This window comes from Diabrotica virgifera, chromosome 8 (genome assembly GCF_917563875.1).
Source record: "Diabrotica virgifera virgifera chromosome 8, PGI_DIABVI_V3a".
NCBI lineage: Eukaryota > Metazoa > Arthropoda > Insecta > Coleoptera > Chrysomelidae > Diabrotica > Diabrotica virgifera.
Genome location: NC_065450.1, coordinates 152,152,405 through 152,174,508, shown reverse-complemented (window position 1 = coordinate 152,174,508; position 22,104 = coordinate 152,152,405). Strand labels below are relative to the sequence as shown.

Genomic DNA, 22,104 nt, shown 5'->3' with positions numbered 1-22,104 from the left:
ATCACTCAGTTTAAAATTAGAAATCAACCTCGATGGATGTAATTAGCAATTGCTCCTAAAAAACTGTTGTTTTACAAGTAAATATCAACAATTAATTATTAAAGTTATATCAAATAAGCTGAATTAGTACAAGGAATTTGAAGATCATCTTTCTTTTTTGGAAAAACAATTTGTTTGTCTGTAAATTGCAATAATTGCAATGCAAAGTTTGTACCTTTAGTTTTTCTTTTTTAAACAAAAACTTGAAGCAATTAGGACAAATTGATAGTGATAGATAAGTAATTACCATATACCAGTGAAGTGACTTACTATCTTTATTAAAGGGTTTATTTTTGACATTTTGTTGAATATTCAAATATGGGCAAATGCTTGTTATGCAAGAAAGATGCTGCAGAGGATAAGACTTCTTTCAAGTGTGATGGATGTAAGAGGGCTATACATATTAATTGTGCCAGTATAACAGCTACAGAAGTAAGATGTCTTCAATTGGCAGCAGATACTAGGAAATTAAAACATTTCTGTGAGGATTGTGAGCAAGGTTTACTGTTAGTACCAATTTTGAAGTCTATGGTTGAAGATCTAAAGATTGAGTTAGAGAAACTTAAAGTGTGCCAATGAAAAATCCTTACACGAAAAGGATAATCAGATTTGTGATCTAAGGAAGACTATTGATGAACTGAAATGCAACTCCAATGCGCCAGGTTTGCCATTTGAGGAAATGTTCATAGAAATAAATGATAGAATTGTAAAATCTAACAATATTATGTTATTCAATGTTCCCGAATTGAATTCTGAGAATATTGAAGATAGGATAAAACAAGACAAAGCCAAAGTCGAGGAAATTATGAAACAAATGGGAAAAGATGAAGCGTTGGAGGATTTAGTGAAGGTTGTTCGAGTAGGAAAGAACACGGGTGGTAAGTCTCGTCCACTTAGAGCTATTTTTTCCAATAATGGTGTTGTTAAGGACATTTTAAGGAGTAAGAAAAGACTACAGAACTCAACAATCAAAATAAATAGTGATCAAACAAATATGCAAAGGGATATGTTCAGTAAAGCTTGGAAAGAATTAAAAGACAGACAAAATAAAGGCGAAAAAGACATTGCCATAAAATACAGAAATGGTGTACCAAAAATTGAATCATTCAAGAAAGAAGGAAAAAACTAATCTCATCCCCATTACAAGTTTATTGTCAGAACGTCAGAGGACTTCGTACAAAAATTCAAGATCTGATTAGTTCTATTTTATGTTCTGATTATGAAATTTTTATATTTGTTGAAAGTTGGTTACACGAGGATATTTTAGATAGTGAAATTAAAATACCTTCATACAGAACTTTTAGATGTGATCGTGATAATAGTTATAAGTCAAGAGGAGGAGGTATTTTGATTGTTGTTAAAGACTACATTAAGGTAACTGTGCTGAAACCCTTGTACAAATCTATTGAACAACTTTTTCTTTTATGCTCATTTGGTAAAGAAAATTTTATAATTGGAGGGGTATATATTCCACCAAAATCCGTAGAACAAATATATGAACAACACTGTTTATCAGTCGAAGATATATCCCAAAGGTATAATCATCATAAGACATATATATTCGGAGACTTCAACCTTCCTGAAGCTTCATGGGATAACAATGAATCAGGTGTCTTGGTGAATTGTCCTCAAGGTCCACATGCATTGTACTTAGCTGAGTTTTATGGGTACTTGAATTTTTTCCAGATGATTAATATTCCAAATGAAAGAAACGTGTTTTTAGACTTAATATTTACAAATGTTTGTGATTTACAAGTAGCAAAGGCCTCAGATCCGATTTTTAAAAATAGTTATCATCACATAAGTTACACTTACAATATTAGTTTGTGTGAACATCGAGGTAAGTCATTACAATATACTGAATTTTATCATGATTTTGTAAATGCAGACTATGAAGGTCTCAATAACTATCTTTCAATGATACCTTGGGAAGACCATTTGAATTTGTCAAATGTTGATGATGCTTTAACAGAATTTTACAACATACTTAATATGTCACTATCATTGTTTGTACCGGTGAAAAGATTTAAAACTTCTAGTTATCCAAAATGGTTTGATGCCAACTTGCGTTATTTAGTTGTACAGAAAAAAATTGCTCATAAAAATTATTTAGCTTCCTGTAATCAAGAGGATTATGTGATTTTTTCAGAACTTAGGAGATTGTGTAAGGATCTATCAAATCAATGTTATAACACTTATCTGAATCAAGTAAATCATAATTTATGCAGTAATCCTAAGTACTTTTGGCAGTTTGTAAACAGTAAGAGAGCATCAAATGATTTACCAAACAGTATGTACTATGGTAATGCTATAGCAACAAACGGACAACAGATTGCGAACTGTTTCCGTCAATTTTTTTCAACAGTTTATTCGCCACAATCAAATATTAATAACTTGGAAGTAAAGGGAAACAACAATCTTTTTATACCTAATTTTTCAATATCAGTGAAAGATATTTTCAACAACATTTTATCCCTACCCAATAAGTTAAGCAGTGGTCCAGATGGTATTCCCGATTACTTTCTAAAGAACTGTATATATTCACTAACTAATCCTTTATATCTTCTTTTTGAGTCATCATTAAAGACATCAGTTTTCCCAACTTTATGGAAGCACTCTTATATCTGTCCGATTTTTAAATCAGGTAATAAACAAGACATAACAAATTATCGAAGCGTTTGTAAACAATCCTCTATACCAAAACTTTTTGATAGACTATTGCACGATCAATTAAAATTTTATTGTAAAGAGCGTCTAATACACAATCAACATGGATTTTCTCAGAATAAATCAACAGTAACAAATTTAGTACTCTTTGAACAAAAAATATTAAACGCGTTGGAGAATAAAAGTCAGATGGATACTATTTATACTGACTTCTCCAAGGCATTTGACAGAGTAGATCATAACATGTTATTGGGAAAATTAAATGCTTTTGGCTTCAGTCATCAATCCTTACAATGGTTCAATAGCTTTTTAAGAGATCGCACACAGCAGGTGAGAGTAGGTTGTTTTAATTCAAATATAATTCATGTGACATCAGGAGTACCCCAAGGAGCTCACTGTTCACCTTTGTTATTTAATATATTTGTGAACGATATATCAGAGTGTTTTAGAAATTGCGATTTCCTGATGTTTGCAGATGATTTGAAATTATTTAAATCCGTAGATTCAAATGTTGATGTAACATTAATTCAAGAAGATTTAGACCGGTTGAGTATTTGGTGTGAGAATAATATTTTGCATTTAAATGTTGCTAAATGCTGTTATATAAGCTTTTATAGAGGTAATAAAAAATATGATACTTCTTACACAATTAATGAAAATGAATTGTCTTATGTTAAAACAATAAAAGACTTAGGAGTCACATTTGATGAGCAGTTGCGTTTTGTGCAACATATAAATAGTGTAACAGTAAATGCATCAAAATCTTTGGGCTTTATCATTCGCAACTGTCTGAGACTATCTGTAAGGGCTTTAAGAACGGTATATTATGCTTTGGTTGTATCTAAAGTGGAATATGCATCTATTGTATGGTCTCCACAATACCAAGCTCATTCTACTACGTTGGAGAGATTGCAGAATAAATTTTTGAGATATTGTGCATACAAATTAAACATACGCATTACTAATCATGATTATACCTATATTTTAAAAACACTCAACATGAATTTATTAAAAACTCGACGAGATAACTCTGATTTGGTATTTGTGTTTAAATTAATAAATGGTTTAATTTGTTGTTCTGAACTTCTCCAATCTATTAATTTATATGTTCCCTCCAGAAGTCTCAGACATGTTGATTTGTTTTATATACCTTTTCATCGGACAAACTATGGTATGCATTCGCCCATTGAGCGAACACTAAAAATTATAAACGAGAATAACTTGGAAATGTTTGGTGTCTCCTTGGCTGGTTTTAAGAATCGGATTAAAAGAGCTTGACAGGTACTTTTTGTTTATTTGAACTGATTTGTGTAATAGATGTAATATGTGTAATGGATAACTATTAATATTTTGTTTAATAAGTATGTAATTAAGATTTATTTTACTCTAGTTTAGTAGATATTACAGAGATTGATTTTATACTGTATGTGTTGTAATGGGGGTAATCCCGTAAATAAATAAATAAATAAATAAATAAATTACTTACCCATTTTTTGGACTTTTGATAGTATCAGCTGGAGGTGCTATGACCTGCAGGACATGAGAATCCTTCCACTTTGAACCTGTAAAAGATGTTTCTAAATTTTCTCCAGTAAAGTATCTATCCTTGACAAAGTTGAACACATCATCAGTCATATCTCCAAACGACGTTCTATGTGTTTTACTGGCAAGAAACAAGATTGGCAGTCTGAGTTCTATGGGAAACTCTTTTAAGCATTGTCTAGCATTATCTTCACTCTCTAGCGCTTCCTGATAAGTTAGATTTTGTTTGCCTGTCATGCAACATGTCCAAACCATGGAGTTGTAGAGAAACATCCTTTCAGAAAATTCTCTGAAAGTAATAATAAATATGAATTAGGAAATTGTACACTACAGTTTAGTCAAATCATTAATATTGCTAATAAAATTGTATCTGCTGGGAGCGTTAACAATGATTAGATATAGGTCATGGGGTACACTCTGACGTCATGGGGGACGATCTTATATGTGATTTACAAAACAAGATATCATTTAAAATTTTACTATTATTTTTTATTTTTGTGCTAATGTATCAATATATTAATAAAAACTTGCTGTAAATACTCTATCTATATGGTAGAAAATATCTGATATATAATACATGAATATAGTTTAACCTTCTGTGACTAACATTCAGTTTGTGAGACGGACCACTTGTCCGACCACAAATCTTCGCAGTCATCAGTAGCTGTCTGATTTAGGTGCCTGTTTTTAGTGTTGAAATTTGAGTCTTCAGTGTCAACTAATTATGCAATTATCAGCAAATTTTGTCTCTGTGACCGATATTGGACCTATGATCTACTCGAAAAAAATATTTAGATTAATGAAAGACTGTGCAAACAAGTGCTGATAATTTAGTAACGCAATTGCCATTAGTAAAAAGTGAGCCTAGGTACAAGAAAACAGCAATGGAAATCTTGAAGTTGTTTTTGACAAATCAGATCTTATGTAATTGTTTTATTTTTTGGGTACTTTGCTGTTAAAGAGGTTTAATAATTTAAAAATAGGTATCATTTGTGTTTAATTTTACTCCTTTAAGAAGTAAACACAATCAAACGCTTGAAAGTGTGCCAATGGAAACATTTTTTTTATGTCGGTCTCTGACACTGATGTTAGCTTTAATGTTCAGAGTACCTATGTTAGTTGCGGAAGGTTAAAAATAGAAAATATGAAAGGATTTTAAGGCTGACAGCCCAAGTGTGACATCACAACCTCATGTTATTATCAATTTGTAAACAAAGGTTGAAAAGCCAGGATTAGCCCAATCTGAATATTTTTTAATTCCTTCAAGTTGAAATTTTGCTTCCTCTGCTGCTTTTTCTGCTTAAGTGTATAGTGTTTTTAAGATAATACCACCATACGTAATTCAGTATTCAATTTCTATGAAATATAGTTTTTTAGTGATATTCACCAAGCAAAAGTTAGGAACTTTTGTGAACCATTGTATTTTGTACAATAAAAGTGTTAATGTGTTTTGCCCTGGATTGTAAACACTATAGTGAAAAAAGGATATGTAGATTCTTTGTGTTTCCAAAGAATCTGGTTGACAAGAAGAGGTGGATTTCGTTCTTGAGGTAAGAGAATATAGCGAAGAGAAAGAACTGAATTTATCGCATGTTGGGGACGGCTTACAAATTATGCCACCATGAGAAGCAATGCCAGCATGTCATATCCCTTCCATGTCAACCTTCCCAGCGGATAGAACACAGCAGATGTGCCAGTTGGTGTTAAGTGGGATATTGTCTTCAGGTTCATTGTAAATGTGACCCTAATAGTGCCTATGAGTTCAGTTCTTTTGAATATATTTTTTATTGCTCAGAAATTGTTGAATTACACTTCAACTAGATATTCCAATAGATAAGAGTAGCATTGCACAAGCTTATATAACATTTTTCATACAAAAATCCACACTGTATTCACAGTAATAAAGTTTTAAACAAATTATATTACTTATATACTAAGGATTTGATAATTATCTTCAGAAACTACTATATAAATGTACCTTTTCCGAAATACTTACAGGGAAACGTAGAAAAATACAAAGGAGAGAATAATATTAATTTCTTACAGTTATGATTTTAATAAGTTAATGTTTAAACATAACCTCTAAGAGAAACTTAATATTTTCTAGAAAAGAAACATTCGGAAAGGTATTTTCCTTTTGCAAATTTACCAAAAGTGACAAAGGAAACGATGCTGAACGGGAACCGTTAGGAGTCATGCCATGTCTGGTCGAAAATTAGGCGTACAAGAATGTTTATTTTTGAGAATTATTTTACTTACTCATAATCCCTAAAAATTTCGTTTGTAATTTCGCAGTAAAATACTTCTTCATCGTCTCTAAGATAATCATTTATGGAGTGCTTTTCAAACACCATCTTCTTTAAAAGTGGCATATCGGAAGTAATACATATAATGAATTATTTGGAGGGAAACTAATAATTCTCGAAACGACACAAACAAACTTCACTTTGATATAATTTTATACTATTAACATATTACTGACGTCGTTATAAAAAATATTGTTATAGTGATCTGAAAATGTGATATAAATAAACCATTTAACAAAAAATCATTGGCTTCGGGCACACTAAATTTTTCTGCGTCAAGCCGTGTTTCAAGTGAAGAAGTCGAGGTCGTGGAATCACGCAAGACGATGTCTGACGAAGAAGTTGGGAGACTTGCGTTCGATTGTTGACTCCTGTGCATCCGTTGTGTAATTATCTCACTTTAGCTTATGGTTTGTAAAATACTGGTATTGCACATACGAATTCGAATTTTTATACTACGAACAGAAGAAACTATCACCTGTCAGTGGCATTTAAATGCATTATTGCCAGGCAAAACGTTTTTCTTGAATACTCAGATAAATTCATTGTACATATTTTGTTATTAAGTACGCATATAAACACAAAAACTATTTAAAAAACTCGTTTTCTTTTTAAAATTATCAATGATATAGTCTTTAATAAATTGAAATTTACTCGTTTCATGGTATCATGTCATAAAAAACAGATAATTTAGACTAAAGTATGTGGGTCTAATAGAGACTATTAAAGAAAGAATTTTATTATTCAATCTTTTAAAATGCAAAATAAAATTACTTGTAATGATTAAGTAAAAAACATAAATATATTATTAACGTTTTCAAAAATTAATTATTACAAAAATAAACTTGTCAACAAGGTAAGCACTCTGTCATAGAACCACAATATTTTGACATATGATTTAACTCTACTCCACGTGATCAATTTGACATCAACGTTGCTTTCTTTTTCTTTTCCTTGTGAATAACAAAGAAATGTATCATGTTTCCTTTATTGATCCGTTCAATGCTAAATAAAATTATAGAATATAACATAACCAAACATTTTTTAAAAACCTTAAAATAATTTACATTTATAATAATGTACTTGTTTATTTAATATTATATTATAATAATTTATCCTGCAAGTGATTAGAAATGTCTGCTTTAAAAAGAGTTCAAGTAGGTATATAATTATATTTTAATGTTTTTGTCCGGATTTTATTAAAAATAATTAGAGCCACTAGTATAAGTATGTACAATTTGCTCTCTTATTAATTAATCAGTGTGTGGTGTGTGAATTATATCACTCCTAGGTCCGGTTTCACCAACAACAAATAAATCTATGAATAGTTATTGTGGAATAAAATTTATTAAAATATATTTTTATTTTGTTTCAGTAGAATTTTGATAATTTAACCCTCTAGTGCCCTAGTCCGCCTCAAGGCGGACCGTAATAAAAGTTTCCAGGCTTACTATTTAAGTATTTTATTGCTGCAATACCCAAACCAGCCTCTGGGCTAGATCGGATATGCATCCAGCTTTTAAAAATTTGGGCGATCAGACAGATTTTTACCCTATAATTTTCAGTTTAGCATGATATTTGGTAGGGGTACTAAAAAAATTCGGGCAGTAAGAGTAAAACTGGCGAATTTACTTTCTTATAAATATTTACAGCCAGATTAACTTGCCAATTTATTCGAAGAGTAAATATTTATAAATAAATAAAATAAATCTTATTTGACTTTAGTAAAATAAAGAAATGTCAGTTTATTGGTCGAATAACTTTATTCATAGAATAAACTACTATTTGTTGTTGGTGAAACCGGCCACTAGAGATATAATTCACACACTTTATTTAACCTGTTCACTAGCAAGGGGTTATTTAAGTTTCGTCCTCACAGATACACTATTTAACCCGTTAACGCTCATACTGTTTTCTGATAGCGGAATGCTTAGTGGCTACATACTTAGCCACCCATGTTAAAGTCGAAAGCGATTTTGATAATTGTTTGAAAATGAACTCTATTAGCAATGAGAGTATGCTTAAAGATTTGGAGTCTACATTTTTAGCCACATTTACTCCACATGGCTACATTGTGATTTGTAAAAAAAGTATCGAATATTGTTATAAGAAAAAAATATATGCATTCGGAGTATTAGCAACCCTTGAGTGGATTTAACCTGCTATTACTAATAGATGACCACAATCATCATTGGGCTACAGAAATGATAGGAGATTATGCCCATTCCTGCAATCAATAATGTCAGTCACAGTTGCAAACTAAACGTCAGAATGAAATAATTCTAGCCAACAATAAAACCTATCTTGTCAGTGGTTTATTTTGTAATTACCTGAATATCTGAAAGTATTCCATACCTTTTTGTCGTTATTTCACAATTGTTATAGAATAGAATAGAATAGAATACTTTATTGGTATAGCTTTACAGCTGCCATCATAAAGATGGATATACACGTCAGATATACAACACAATATAGTCACAGACACATAATCAAATACCTATACATACACTTAAATTTTAGATTTAACATAATGTACATTGATAAATATGAAAATTATTAATATTAGACAGAACTCATAACAGCAATCTAGTTGCTAAGTATTCTTCTACACTGTAGAATGCATGTTTACATAGTATACTTTTCACAACTCTTTTGAATTTCACCGGATGCAAAGATCTAACTTCATTTGGAAGATGATTATATAGCCTGACCCCCACATAATCTGTGGACTTCTCAAATTTGGATAGTTTGTGACCAACAGTAACAAACTGATTGGCATTCCTAGTTGAGTATGCATGTAAATCAGAATTTCTCTTGAATGAATGTAAATTATGCTTAATATACAATATGGATTTCAAGACATATATGGAAGGCAACGGTAAGATATTGTTATTAATGAAAACTTGCTTACAAGTATGCCCAAAAGGAATATTGAAGATAAGTCTAATAATTCTCTTCTGTTTAATAAACACTGTGTCTGATTTTGTGGAATTACCCCATAACGTAACATTATAAGTAAGGTGACAGTAAACCAAAGAATAATATACATTAATGAGAGTTTTAATACTGAGTGTTCTCTTCAACTGTACTAAAGCATAGAATGAACAATTTAGTTTCTTATTAACATATTCAACGTGAACATCCCAACTCATAAACTGGTCCAAGAATACACCTAAAAATTTTATGTTTGGAATATTTACAATTTCAGGAATAGACACAACTGGCATATTTCGTTTGCATCTAAAATGTATATACGATGTTTTATCAATATTCAGTTGTAGCAAGTTTTGTGTACACCATGTTTGGAATAATCTGATAACCCTTGACACTCTATTTTGAAGCTCTACGTATGTATGTGCTGATACAATCACAGATGAGTCATCTGCGTACATTACAATGTGGTCATGAGTAATATGATCGGGTAGGTCATTGACAAAAATAAGAAATAGCAGTGGTCCCAACACAGATCCCTGCGGCACTCCTACATCTACACTGAAGATGTCTGACCTTTCCTTGTTTAATTCAACATAGAATTTCCTCTCCAGAAGATATGAGTTCAATAAATTTAACATGTTACCTCTTATTCCGTGGACATACAATTTGTTAAGGACAAATTCAAATTTAAGACTGTCGAATGCTCTGGAAAGATCAAAGAAGATACCCACTACAAGAAGACCATCATCAAGATGCCTATAGACAGATTCCATAAATACTTCAGTAGCCCCCTCTGTTGATCTTCCGGATCGAAAGCCATGCTGTTCTGAACACAGTGCATTATTTTTGTCCAAAAACTGTATGATCCTAGTGTAGTAAGCTCGTTCAAAAATTTTTGAAATTACATTTAACAAAGAAATAGGTCTATAATTATCAATACAAGTGTGATCGGATTTTTTATATACTGGAACAATTTTACTTAATTTTAGGTTTTCAGGAAATTCACCTGTGTTGTATACTAGGTTAATTAAATATGCCAGCGGTTCTGATATAACATCCTTGATGTGTTTGATCATTCTTGTGTTTAATTCATCATTTCCAAAAGAATGTTTATTTTTAAGACCACAAATAATATCAAGAACTTCATCAGATGTTACTGGAAAATAAACAAAACTGTCTATAGTCCACCTATGTGATAAAGTACAGTTTTGAGGGTTATTGTCAAGCCTATTTTTTAGTGCATTATTTTTGTCATTGAAATGGCATGCAAAATATTGAGCTAAATTTTTATCATCTGATATTAGTTTGTCTTCAATTTTGAGTTTAATTTTATTAGTACTTTGCTTTCTCCCTATAGTTTTATTTACTATACTCCACATAGTTTTTTGTTTATTATTACTACTTATAATTTGAAGATAATTGAATTCCCTTTTCTTTTCAGCAATAAGATTATTGTATTCCTTCTTGGTAGCTTTATACTCATTCCAGATGTTACTATTATTAGAGTTTTTAGCTTCATTAAATAGGTTTTTTAATTGTTTACTCCTAGCATATATGTCATGATCAACCCAACCTTTACTTTTATGCACGTCCCTACCTATTTTACTTTTAAGGGGACAGTTTGAAGTAATAGCAAAGTTTAAAGTATCCATAAATTCGATAAAAGCGTTATTAATATTACTTTCATTGTATACCTCGCAAAAACCAATCCTCATTAAGTCTTGTTTTAGGATGTCTAAATTATTATCATTTAAACACCTAAAACACTGCTGTTTTATATTAGATTCCATCCTATCCTGATTACGACTTACAACAATGTCAAAAATAATGGCAAGATGGTCACCCATATTGGGTTGATTGACTTGACAAGTATGATTCATAGTGATATTATTAGTAGCAATGTAGTCAATTTTTGTTTTAGTTACTTTATTGTTATTCATGAAAATACGTGTTGGTATATTTGGGATATTAAGAGACAAACCAAACGATTGAAAAAGATCATCTAATCGAAGTTTTTCATTGCTCTGAATTAAGTAGTTGATATTAAAGTCTCCACAGAGATAAATTTTATCAACACGGTTGTGAAAATGACCTAAAATATTAAAACAATTATTTATAAAAGAATCTAGATTGCTGTTAGGCGTTCTGTACACATTAATGACTAGAAATTTACAGTTACTGATTAAAATAGTCACAGCACAACATTCAAAGCTTTCTTCCTCAGAGAATTTACGGCAATCAACGACTGAGACTGCATACTTGTCTGTCCCAGATTTAGATAAAATAAGAGTTCCACCATGTATTTTATTTTTTCTAGTAAAATGGGTTACTAAAGTGTACCCTGGGATATAAATAAGATTAATATTATCCTCATTACACCAGTGCTCCTGAATACATAGAATGTCAGGTTTTTCAGCATTAGAAAAAAGCTCAAGATTTAAAAGTTTGTTTGTTAAACATTGTACATTAACCGAGATTAACTTCAATTTAAAGTCATTTACTATACGTGAAATAGTTGTATTGCTTGAGGACCCACCTAATGCGACAGCGTCCTCCTCATCTTGAAAAACGAGACTAATGCTCCGCTGGGCCAGATTTCTCGCTTCCATGCATTCTTAATTAAGTCTCGTCTAATGGTCACTTTCATGGATGCATATATGTCAGGTTTTTTGGACTGATGGATTTCGCATTTTACGCCATCTAAATGATTTTCCAGGAACTTTTCTAATTGCTCCGGTTTTGTGTCAGGCTTTAGGCGAGTCACATGTAGGTTGATCATTTGTGGAACAGCCTCAATGTTGCAAGGTGACTCGGTACTTCCAACTAAGAACTTCCTCTTTTTTCTATGAGCTACCTGTGTCCACGCACCGTTGCTTGAAGACTCTGAAAGAACCGGAGCATTATTTTCAGTGTTCAACAGATTATGTAAAACAGTTTGAGTTTTGGCTTCTTGCATTGCGGCACTCATTTGTCTTGATGTAATGTATTTTTTTTCATTTGGCACTTCATTTCCAAAGTTTGTCGATGTTGAGGATCGCGCTAGCGTTCCGTCTGCAGGAATTTTAGTCACTACTGAGTATACTGTTCAGCTAAGAAAAATATTAGTATTTGTTGTAATTTTAACTACTTCTGTAGGAACTGTTGGAAGATATTACTTTAATTTTATTGGAATAGCTATTTCAAACATCCTATTAACATGTTTCTTTGCTGATAACTTGCTGGCACATCGCTACATGACTTTGGCTACACGCTGATTACACTCTTACATGTTCAGACCGGGCCTTTGATATTTTAAGAACAGTAAGCTGCTCTTAAGGTGTTAATACTTTCGTTGCATAAGTTGCCATATGATGGTTTTCTTATTTCTCAGTTCATGCAGACAGTGCTATATGGCTTTATCTGTATATTGCACATGCTATCAAAAGTTCATTCCTTCAGGAGAACATTCTAAAAGAAAGTTCTACAGCGAAAGTGTTCAGTTGTTTTATAAAATCTGAAATAAATGGTAACTGCCATCAGTGACATCTGTCATAATATTGGAGATTAAATATAATACAAATTAGTATGTTTTATTTATTTAGTTTATTATATTTTAATGACAGTTTATTTTTAACCAACTTCACTTTCCCTTCCCTATCCATGATTGGTCGGTTAGGTTTAATAGTCGTAGGGCCGGTTGTTTGAACGCTAATCAACAATGATCACTATCAAATATTTAATTACTGTCACAACCAGTGTTGCCAACCGCATTTCTCTAGATTATCTGATGAACGCTCGAAAAAGATCCGATTTGTCACGAAAAGATACGCTCATAGGCATAACCAAGGGGGGTTGGGGGTTATAACCCCCCACCCGTTTAGATGTACTTTGAGTTCTCTACGCTTAACACCATTACTATTCCATACCACCCAGAAACCATCCAGTACTTGTAACCCCCCCCTTATTGGGATCATCCTGGTTACAACGTTGGATATGCTACGTCAAAAATTATGCTGTAATTAAAATCAATGTTTCCAATGTTATTCTTTTATCTGACTAGTTATTACAGAATAATTTTTAATCTCCTGAATTTTCTGTTTTACCGTTTATTTTAAAAATTACGATTAATTCACGTAATTACCTATTATTATATTGTACGTATTTTTTATTATTGTAAGTGTTAACTTATCTAAATATTTCATTACATATTTAGATTTTTTTATTTATTTTTAAGTAAAAAAAAACACTTTTAAATATTATTTTATTAAAACGTAATAATTACCTAAAACTAGTTACTAGAAAAATAAATAATAAATAAATCAATACAAAAAACCTACAATTACATTAAGAGCGTAGGCGCAAAATTTCTGGTCAATGTTTTTTCGCGTCCTGAGAAAACTAATAAGTATTTTTGAAAACTTTAAATGCAGAATGAAAGATTACATTATTACCGAGGGCCGAAAGTCCCTGAAGACTTCTATAATGTTCATTGTAATAAGTTACAGCGGTAAAAACAAAAGAGAAAGTTGAGTGTGATTTTTAATTTCAAATATCTTATTCAAAAAACCTTTTTGTTTATTCTAGAGGACTTTTGGCCCTCGGTAATAATGTAGTCTTTCATTCTGCGTTTAAATTTTTCAAAAATATTTATTAGATTTCTCAGGATTCGAAAAAAAATGAATCACCATCATCATCACAAGTGGCTCGACAATCCGTTGTGGATCTTGGCCTGTTCACAAAGAAGTCGCCACTCCTGTCGATTCCTGGCAACTTCCCTCCATCTTCTGACCCCTAAAATCTTTAGGTCTTCTTCCACATCATCAATCCATCTTTTTCGTGGTCGTCCTCTACTTCTTGTGCCCTCTGGTTTTGAAAATGTGAATCTCTTAGTGATTAGTGTATTCGTGATCTGACATCCTAGCAATGTCTCTACTAAAACAGTAGAAACATAACTGGCAGTCTTAAAACATTAAAAACCTAAACATGTAGGTACGTAATCCAAGACACACAAAAAAACATAATATAATAAAGTACAAAATTCTTATTTTTAATTTTGCCATACGTTACATTGTAACATTTTTTTAAGGTGTAAATTTTACACAGCCCTATTACCGACACCATCTTTTGTCGCCAATAAAGCCCTAATTGTAGATGTATTTAAGAGGTCTCTTTTATCTGTTTTTATATTTAGTACATTACTGATAACCCCTTTCTACACTAGCCAGTGGCGTAACCAGGTGGGTTTTGGGGGGTGGAACCCCCCCATTGGGATGTACTTTGAGCTCTACACGCTTAACGCCATCACTATTCCATATCCCCTAGAGACCCTCCAGTAGTTGTAACCCTCCCCTAAGAATCATCTTGTTACACCGTTAACACTAGCGTTTGAAAATGGTAGAACGAATAGCAATGAAAATACTTTTTTAAATTAGGAAACAAATATAAGCTTCATTTTTATACCATTTATCCATTATAAAAAAGTATTTTCACAAACCAAAACTTATTTCAACAGACGTTTACTTAAGCACTTACAAATATATATAAGCTATTTATAGAAATTTGGGTGGAACCAAAGAAAATTAATGTTTTGTTGGGAATATATGAATGAGAAGCGGATTTTTTTAAGTTTATTTTTGTTATTAGTCTGTTGTATTAGATTGGTAGAAACACTGAAAAATATACGCAAATATCCGATTTATTTAAAGATACGAAGAAGATACGGCAACTCTCAAACAGATACGCAAATCGGATAATTATCCGCCGATTGGCAACACTGGTCACAACTGTCAATGTCAACTTTGGTTGGGTTGCTGAAAACATAATTGATTATAATTATGAGATTAGTTAATTAATTAACATAACAATTATTAACATAATTGATTAACTAATTTCATATTTGTACTCAATAATTATGTTTTCAGCAACAAAATCAAAGTTGACATTGACAGTTGTGGCAGTAATTAAATATTTGATAATGATCATTTTTGATTAACGTTCGAACAACCGGCCCTAAGGGCCGGTTGTTCGAACGCTAATCAACAATGATCACTATCAAATATTTAATTACTGTCACCAAAACTGTCAATGTCAACTTTTATTAGGTTGCTGAAAACATAATTGATTAAAATTATGAGATTAGTTAATCAATTAACATAACAATTATTAACATAATTGATTAAGTAATTTCATATTATGTTTTCAGGAACCCAAACAAAGTTGACATTGACAGTAGTTGGTGACAGTAATTAAATAACGAACGCTAATCAGCATTGATCACTATCAGATACTTAATTACTGTCACAACTGTCAATGTCAACTTTGGTTGGGTTGCCGAAAACATAATTATTGTTGACAATTATGAAATTAGTTAATCAATTATGTTAATAATTGTTATGTTAATTGACTAACTAATCTCATAATTATAATTAACTATGTTTTCAGCAACCCAACCAAAGTTGACATTGACAGTTGGTGACAGTAATTAAATATTTGATAATGATCACTATCAAATATTTAATTACTGTCACCAACTGTCAATGTCAACTTTGATTGGGTTGCTGAAAGCATAATTGATTATAATTATGAGATTAGTTAATCAATTAACATAACAATTATTAACATAATTGATTAACTAATTTCATAATTTTAATCCATAATTATATTTTCAGCAACCCAAACAAAGTTGACATTGACAGTTGGTGACAGTAATTAAATATTTTATAATGATCATTTTTGCACTTAGGGCCGGTTGTTCGAACGCTAATCAAGAAGTTGATTATAATCAAGTTCCCTTAACAACCATCAAATAACAAAATCCGTTGTTTGTATGTCAACCAGTTGATTGTAATCAATTATGTTAACTTGGTTAATATAAAATTGGTTAAAACTTTGTAAATACCCTGTATAACATAACAAACCTTTATATTTTTGTGATGGAGAAGTTAACAGGATTTCGAATTTAAAATAAAATGTAATGTGAAATGTATTGTAATGTGAAGCTGAAAGGTGGCTAAAATTTTTGTTATTAACTTTTATTGCTATCTATTACTATAGCGGATCTATTGAGCTTTACCCCACTAATCAATCACCCTGTATGTTCATAAACTAAAAATTGCAAATTTTTTTCTTTTTTTCATGTAGCAGTGGGCAACTTTTGCAAGAATTTGGCATATATATGATGCAGCCTGGCAAAACCCATTTCATTCAGCTGAACTTCTAAGAAAATACCTGATGGGCATACACAAACCCATATATCATCCTATGAGTAAGTAACTATTCTGTAGGCACAAAAGTATATTAAGAGAGACCTAAATATTTTTTAGATGATTGTGGAGATCATGTTATAGTCATAAACAGTGCAGATATTGCTTTACCAGGAGATGAATGGAAAAAAAGAGTTTACTTCCATCATACAGGATATCCAGGTGGAGCTAGTTGGACTTTAGCTTGGGAGTTACACAAAAAAGATCCAACATTGGTAAATAAGTAGTGTATTTAAGTAGATTATACATTAATCTTGATTGGAAACAAAAACTTTTTACTATTTTAATTCTGATCCAATTATTATTTATGTTAGATAACTTTTTTCTGGTCATTAGACCAAAGAACGTATCTAATACCATTGTCGGAAAGTTGGTTGAGAACACTTCGTCGACGCAAAATTAGTCGACAACAGTTGGTCGAATGCACAATTCATCGAATGTACAATTCGTCGACGAATATTTGATTGAATGGATGTTTCGTCAACAAAGACCCAAAGTGAATAATACATGGCGGAGACACGCCAATATATTGGTAGGGGAGCCCAAGCGGGGATTTTTGCAGTTACTCGAGCGCGTCAGATTATCATATGGGGAGAAACGTGGTACCCTGCAGATGTACCTCTGCCATATATTGGCTCTTAACACAGGGGAGTTCGTTTAGGGGGGCCCGAAAAAAAAAATCTATCCTTAAAAATACTCGAAATTGTCAGATTAAGATAAGGTAAGTTAAGTACATGCAAAACAGTGTATATTTAAAAAATCTGACGATTTGAGCGGGGCGTAAGGGAATTGGTGAGTCACAAAGTTTCACAAGAAAAAGGCGAATATTTCGCGAAATGAAACTCAGATCGAAAAACTAAAAACTACACGTTCAATATTTTTCAAAAATCTATCAATAGATACCAAACACGACCCCTCGCAGAGAGGGGTGGGGGGTAAATTTTAAATACAAATCCCGCGATATTTAGTAAAATAAACATCAGATCGAAAAACTGCAAAATACACTTATTTAATATTTTTGAAAAATATATCGAATGGTACCAAAAGCGACCCCCCACGGAGGTGGGGTGGGGGGTTACTTTAAAATCTTAAATGGGAGCCCCCATTTTTTATTGCAGATTTGAATTTTCTGCATAAAAATAAGCAACTTTTATTCGAAACATTTTTTCGAATTATGGATAGATGGCGCTATATTCGGAAAAAACGATTAATGGAAATGGAAAATGAAATTAAAAATGGCAAGCGCCCGCTAAAATGGAAAATTTTACTTAACTTTTTTTGGTTTTAGGACCTAATAATCACAACCAAATAGTTCCCCAAAGCGCTCGAGTGACTGCACATTTATAGATTGCCAGTCCTAAGCCTTGGATAAAGTGTGAAGGGAAGTTTATTCTCACGATTCCTTTGCTTTTTCATTGATATTGACTGATTATTGCAGTCGAAAACATTGTACGGAAATGCCTCGATTCCCTAACAATTTATTTACCTCAGTATCTCGCATATTTCGTCTTGTTGCAAGTGCCCCCAAACTTGACTTGTCCGGAAATGCTCCGTTGTGCGCCGACACCAAAAAGAAGAACGGTATAACATCACTAATTAAAATATCGGTTTATATTTGCTGTCTACTCTCTCACTGCAGCAAATTTTTTCATTAAATTTAATAGTTATGATATAAGTGTTAAAAGTTCACGTTTAAGGCACGCATGTGAAAGTTTGCAGAATGAGCGATAGCGAATTCTGCAATTCACATGAGTGCCTTAAAAATGTACTTTTTAACACGCATATCATACAATATTTTTTCTACAAACGTAATTACAGGACAATATCTACAAAAACTTTTACTTGAACGTGACTGACATTCCATTTTTATATTTTTTTTGACATTACATCAAAGTTGTCTATACGCTGTGAGTTCGTACGTAGAGGGGATATTTACAAATTCGCGAACGCCAGTAGTGACAAGTTTGTAAACGTTTACTGGAAATTTGACATAAATGTCAAAGTGATTAATTTAAAATTAAAATTAAAAACATTAATTATAAACAATATTAGTTGGTCAAAGCTGTGGTATATATTTTTAACTTAAATATACTTACGTTTTAAATACTGAATTTAAGTTTTTTTGATGTTCCGTAATATCTAATTATAAATAATCTATTATAATTTTAGCGCCATCTACACGATTATTGTCAAAGTATCCGAAGTAAGAAATTGATATTTTATCAATAGAACGTCAAAATGATTAGAAAAATCTTAAAAAATCGATTACAATTTAATTACTTTTTTGCGTTGTAAATATTAAGCGATAACAATTAAATAATAAATTTAAAAATTACCGGTAAAAGTTGAATTAGTAACCGCTAGGAGCGACACCAGCGAAGCTCAGAGCGTATATAGATTTTTTTAAGATTTTGCTAATCATTTTGACGTTATATTGATGAAATATTAATTTCTTACTTCGGATACTTTCACAATTATCATGTAGATGGCGCCAAGATTAATTTATAATTACATATTACAGAACATTAAAAAACGCAAATTCAGTATTTAAAACATAAGTATATTTAAGGTAAAAATATAAACCACAGCTTTGATCAGCTAATATTTTTTATAATTAATGTTTTTAATTTTAATTTAAAATTAATCACTTTGACATTTATGTCAAATTTCCGGTAAACGTTTACAGACTTGTCACTACTGGCGCTCACGAATTTATAAATATCCCCTCTACGTACGAGCTCACAGCGTATACGCTCTGAGCTTCGCTGGTGTCGCTCCTAGCGGTTACTAATTCAACTTTCACCGGTCATTTTTAAATTTATTATTTAATTGTTATCGCTTAATATTTACAACGCTAAAAAGTAATTAAATTGTAATAGATTTTTTTAAGATTTTGCTAATCATTTTGACGTTCTATTGATGAAATATTAATTTCTTACTTCGGATACTTTCACAATTATCATGTAGATGGCGCCAAGATTAATTTATAATTACATATTACAGAACATTAAAAACCGCAAATTCAGTATTTAAAACATAAGTATATTTAAGGTAAAAATATAAACCACAGCTTTGATCAACTAATATTTTTTATAATTAATGTTTTTAATTTTAATTTAAAATTAATCACTTTGACATTTATGTCAAATTTCCGGTAAACGTTTACAGACTTGTCACTACTGGCGCTCACGAATTTATAAATATCCCCTCTACGTATGAGCTCACAGCGTATACGGTCAATACGAACTGCAGTGCCTTAAAAATATTTTAAAGCACTAGTGCCTTAAAGTAGGATTTTTAACGCACGTATGGAGTGCTAAAAATTGCATTTTTAACAAGGTTGTAGAAAAAAATAATTAAGATTTAGATAAAAAAATTAACAAAACCCCAAAAAAAAATAAATTTAGATATGTGTAATACAATATTCCAGTTAACAAAATAAAAACCAATAATCCGTTGTTTGTCACCATTAATCCCTTTATCCTAAAGATAAATAACAGTTTGTCGACGAAAAATCCGTTCGATCAAATGTTCGTCAACGAATTGTACATTCGATGAATTGTGCATTCGACCAAATGTTTGTCGACCAAATGTTGTCGACGAAGTGTTCTCGACCAACTTTCCTAGACCCATCTAATACCTTTACTCTAATACACTGCATTTGCTTTTTCAACGTTTTTATATCCTCATATTGTTATTATCTAACCACAAATACCAAATATGTAACTTAGACCCTCCTTCTACTTCATGTACCATGTCCCTTTAGAACGTTGGTTATCATCATAGCTATCTTAATTTTATTCACTGCCACCCTAAATAGCATGCTTGTATCAACACAATACCAATCTCGCAAGTTCTTCAACCATGAGGTTCTTCTTCATCCTGGACTGCGTTTGCCTGCTATTTTCCCTTGTATAATATTTTGTAGCAACCTATATTTGGGACCTCTCATTACATGTCCGAAATACTCCAGCTTTCTCTTCTTAATGCTTTTTATAATATCAGTATTCTTGCTGAGACGTTCATTTAATACCAAATAATACAGTCGGATACTATTTCTAGGTTCTAAAGAAAGCTGTATATAATAGCATGGATGGTAACCTTCAAAGGAGATATACAATGGAACGATTGCACCTCTTCCCTAATGCAGATGTCCCTACGAATTTATTAGCAAATGTTTCAAATCAAATAAAACAGTTAAGACCTAAACCAAAGAGGCTGGATACTTATCCAGATGAAGAGGTGAAACAATTTCCGAAGATTATTGATCTACCTAAAGATTATATTTTACGATAAATTGGAATATAGGCTGTAGTAGTTTTATAAATAAAAATTTATTTGATAATACTACATTATGACTATTTAATGGTATTTACAAATTTATAGTCACTCACTCTCACACTCATTGTCAATAGTATCTTGCTCTGAAAAAATGTGTGTTCATAGAGTTATATCCATCTCTGTTGTAGTCACAGACAAAACGTGAGGTTTCAATAAAAGTGTAACAAACAGCATATAAACCCGGAAAACAATGTATTGTTAAAAAAACACCCGATGTGAAAGCCTACACTACTTGATGCTAGAAAATTATTTATAAAATTCCAATGCTACAGATTCAATGTTATATGAATTAATATAAGTATGTATCATTATAACTGTAAAACTGTAGTAACAAGAATAAAAAAAACCGCTAAACGCAGTAAAAATCAGTGGGGCACACCATATTACAGCTACAAAAGAGGTGATATGAATATTACGTGGCGCAAAACTGTACTTTCATTTTGCTGGAAAATAAAATTCTAGTTTTATTTTGAAAGATGTATCCATAACACAAAAGAGCCCCGAACTGCAAACTTTATCAAAGGTACTCTTTTGTGGCGCGTTTTACTTCAAATTCAGCAAATGTTATGAAAAAATCTTTCAAAGTAAAACTAGAATTTTATTTTCCATCAAAATAAAAGTATAGTTTTGCGCCACGTAATGTTCATATCACCTCTCTTTTGTAGCTGCAATTTGGTGTGCGCCACTCATTTTTACTGCGTTTAGCGGTTTTTTTATTCTTGTATATCAGGAGTTCTTGGTTTTCAAAGTTATTTATAAATCAAATGTATGAAGTTAAATGTAATGTTTCTCGATTCCACGTTAAGGGTTATAAATGGTCGCCTTTCTCGCATTATCCCCCAAATGATCTAGTGTCCATCGAATGTACACTAGATTATTTTTATATTCGAAATAGATCAAAAAAAAATATTGGGATGGCCGGTAAATGAACTTGGATCGCCCTATCAAATTTAGCGTCGTAACCACTACAGCTACATAAACCATTTCGGTGATAATGATTAAATGGATTATACTATACTTTGGAGCTTGATATC

The 22,104-nt window shown here is 31.6% G+C and overlaps 3 protein-coding genes across 3 annotated transcripts in view; 1 reads left to right on the top strand and 2 right to left on the bottom strand.

The window, feature by feature from the left end:
* Nucleotides 1-6,944, bottom strand: part of LOC126889994 (bromodomain adjacent to zinc finger domain protein 1A) — a 118,946-nt gene extending 112,002 nt beyond the window's left edge. The window contains exons 1-2 of the mRNA XM_050658795.1: nucleotides 6,508-6,944; nucleotides 4,193-4,537 (exon numbers count right to left, since the gene is read on the bottom strand). Of these exons, the coding sequence (XP_050514752.1) occupies nucleotides 4,193-4,537; nucleotides 6,508-6,620 (458 nt within the window). The 5' untranslated portion in view covers nucleotides 6,621-6,944. The remainder of the gene's footprint in view (nucleotides 1-4,192; nucleotides 4,538-6,507) is intronic.
* Nucleotides 1-22,104, bottom strand: part of LOC126889995 (uncharacterized) — a 241,029-nt gene that overhangs the window by 212,706 nt on the left and 6,219 nt on the right. The gene's annotated exons all lie outside the window — the stretch shown is intronic.
* LOC126889997 (39S ribosomal protein L13, mitochondrial) lies at nucleotides 7,528-21,079 on the top strand. Its single transcript, XM_050658798.1, has 4 exons — nucleotides 7,528-7,711; nucleotides 16,608-16,731; nucleotides 16,790-16,944; nucleotides 20,792-21,079. The coding sequence occupies exons 1-4, from the start codon at nucleotides 7,688-7,690 to the stop codon at nucleotides 21,023-21,025; spliced, it is 537 nt and encodes a 178-aa protein (XP_050514755.1). The 5' UTR covers nucleotides 7,528-7,687; the 3' UTR covers nucleotides 21,026-21,079.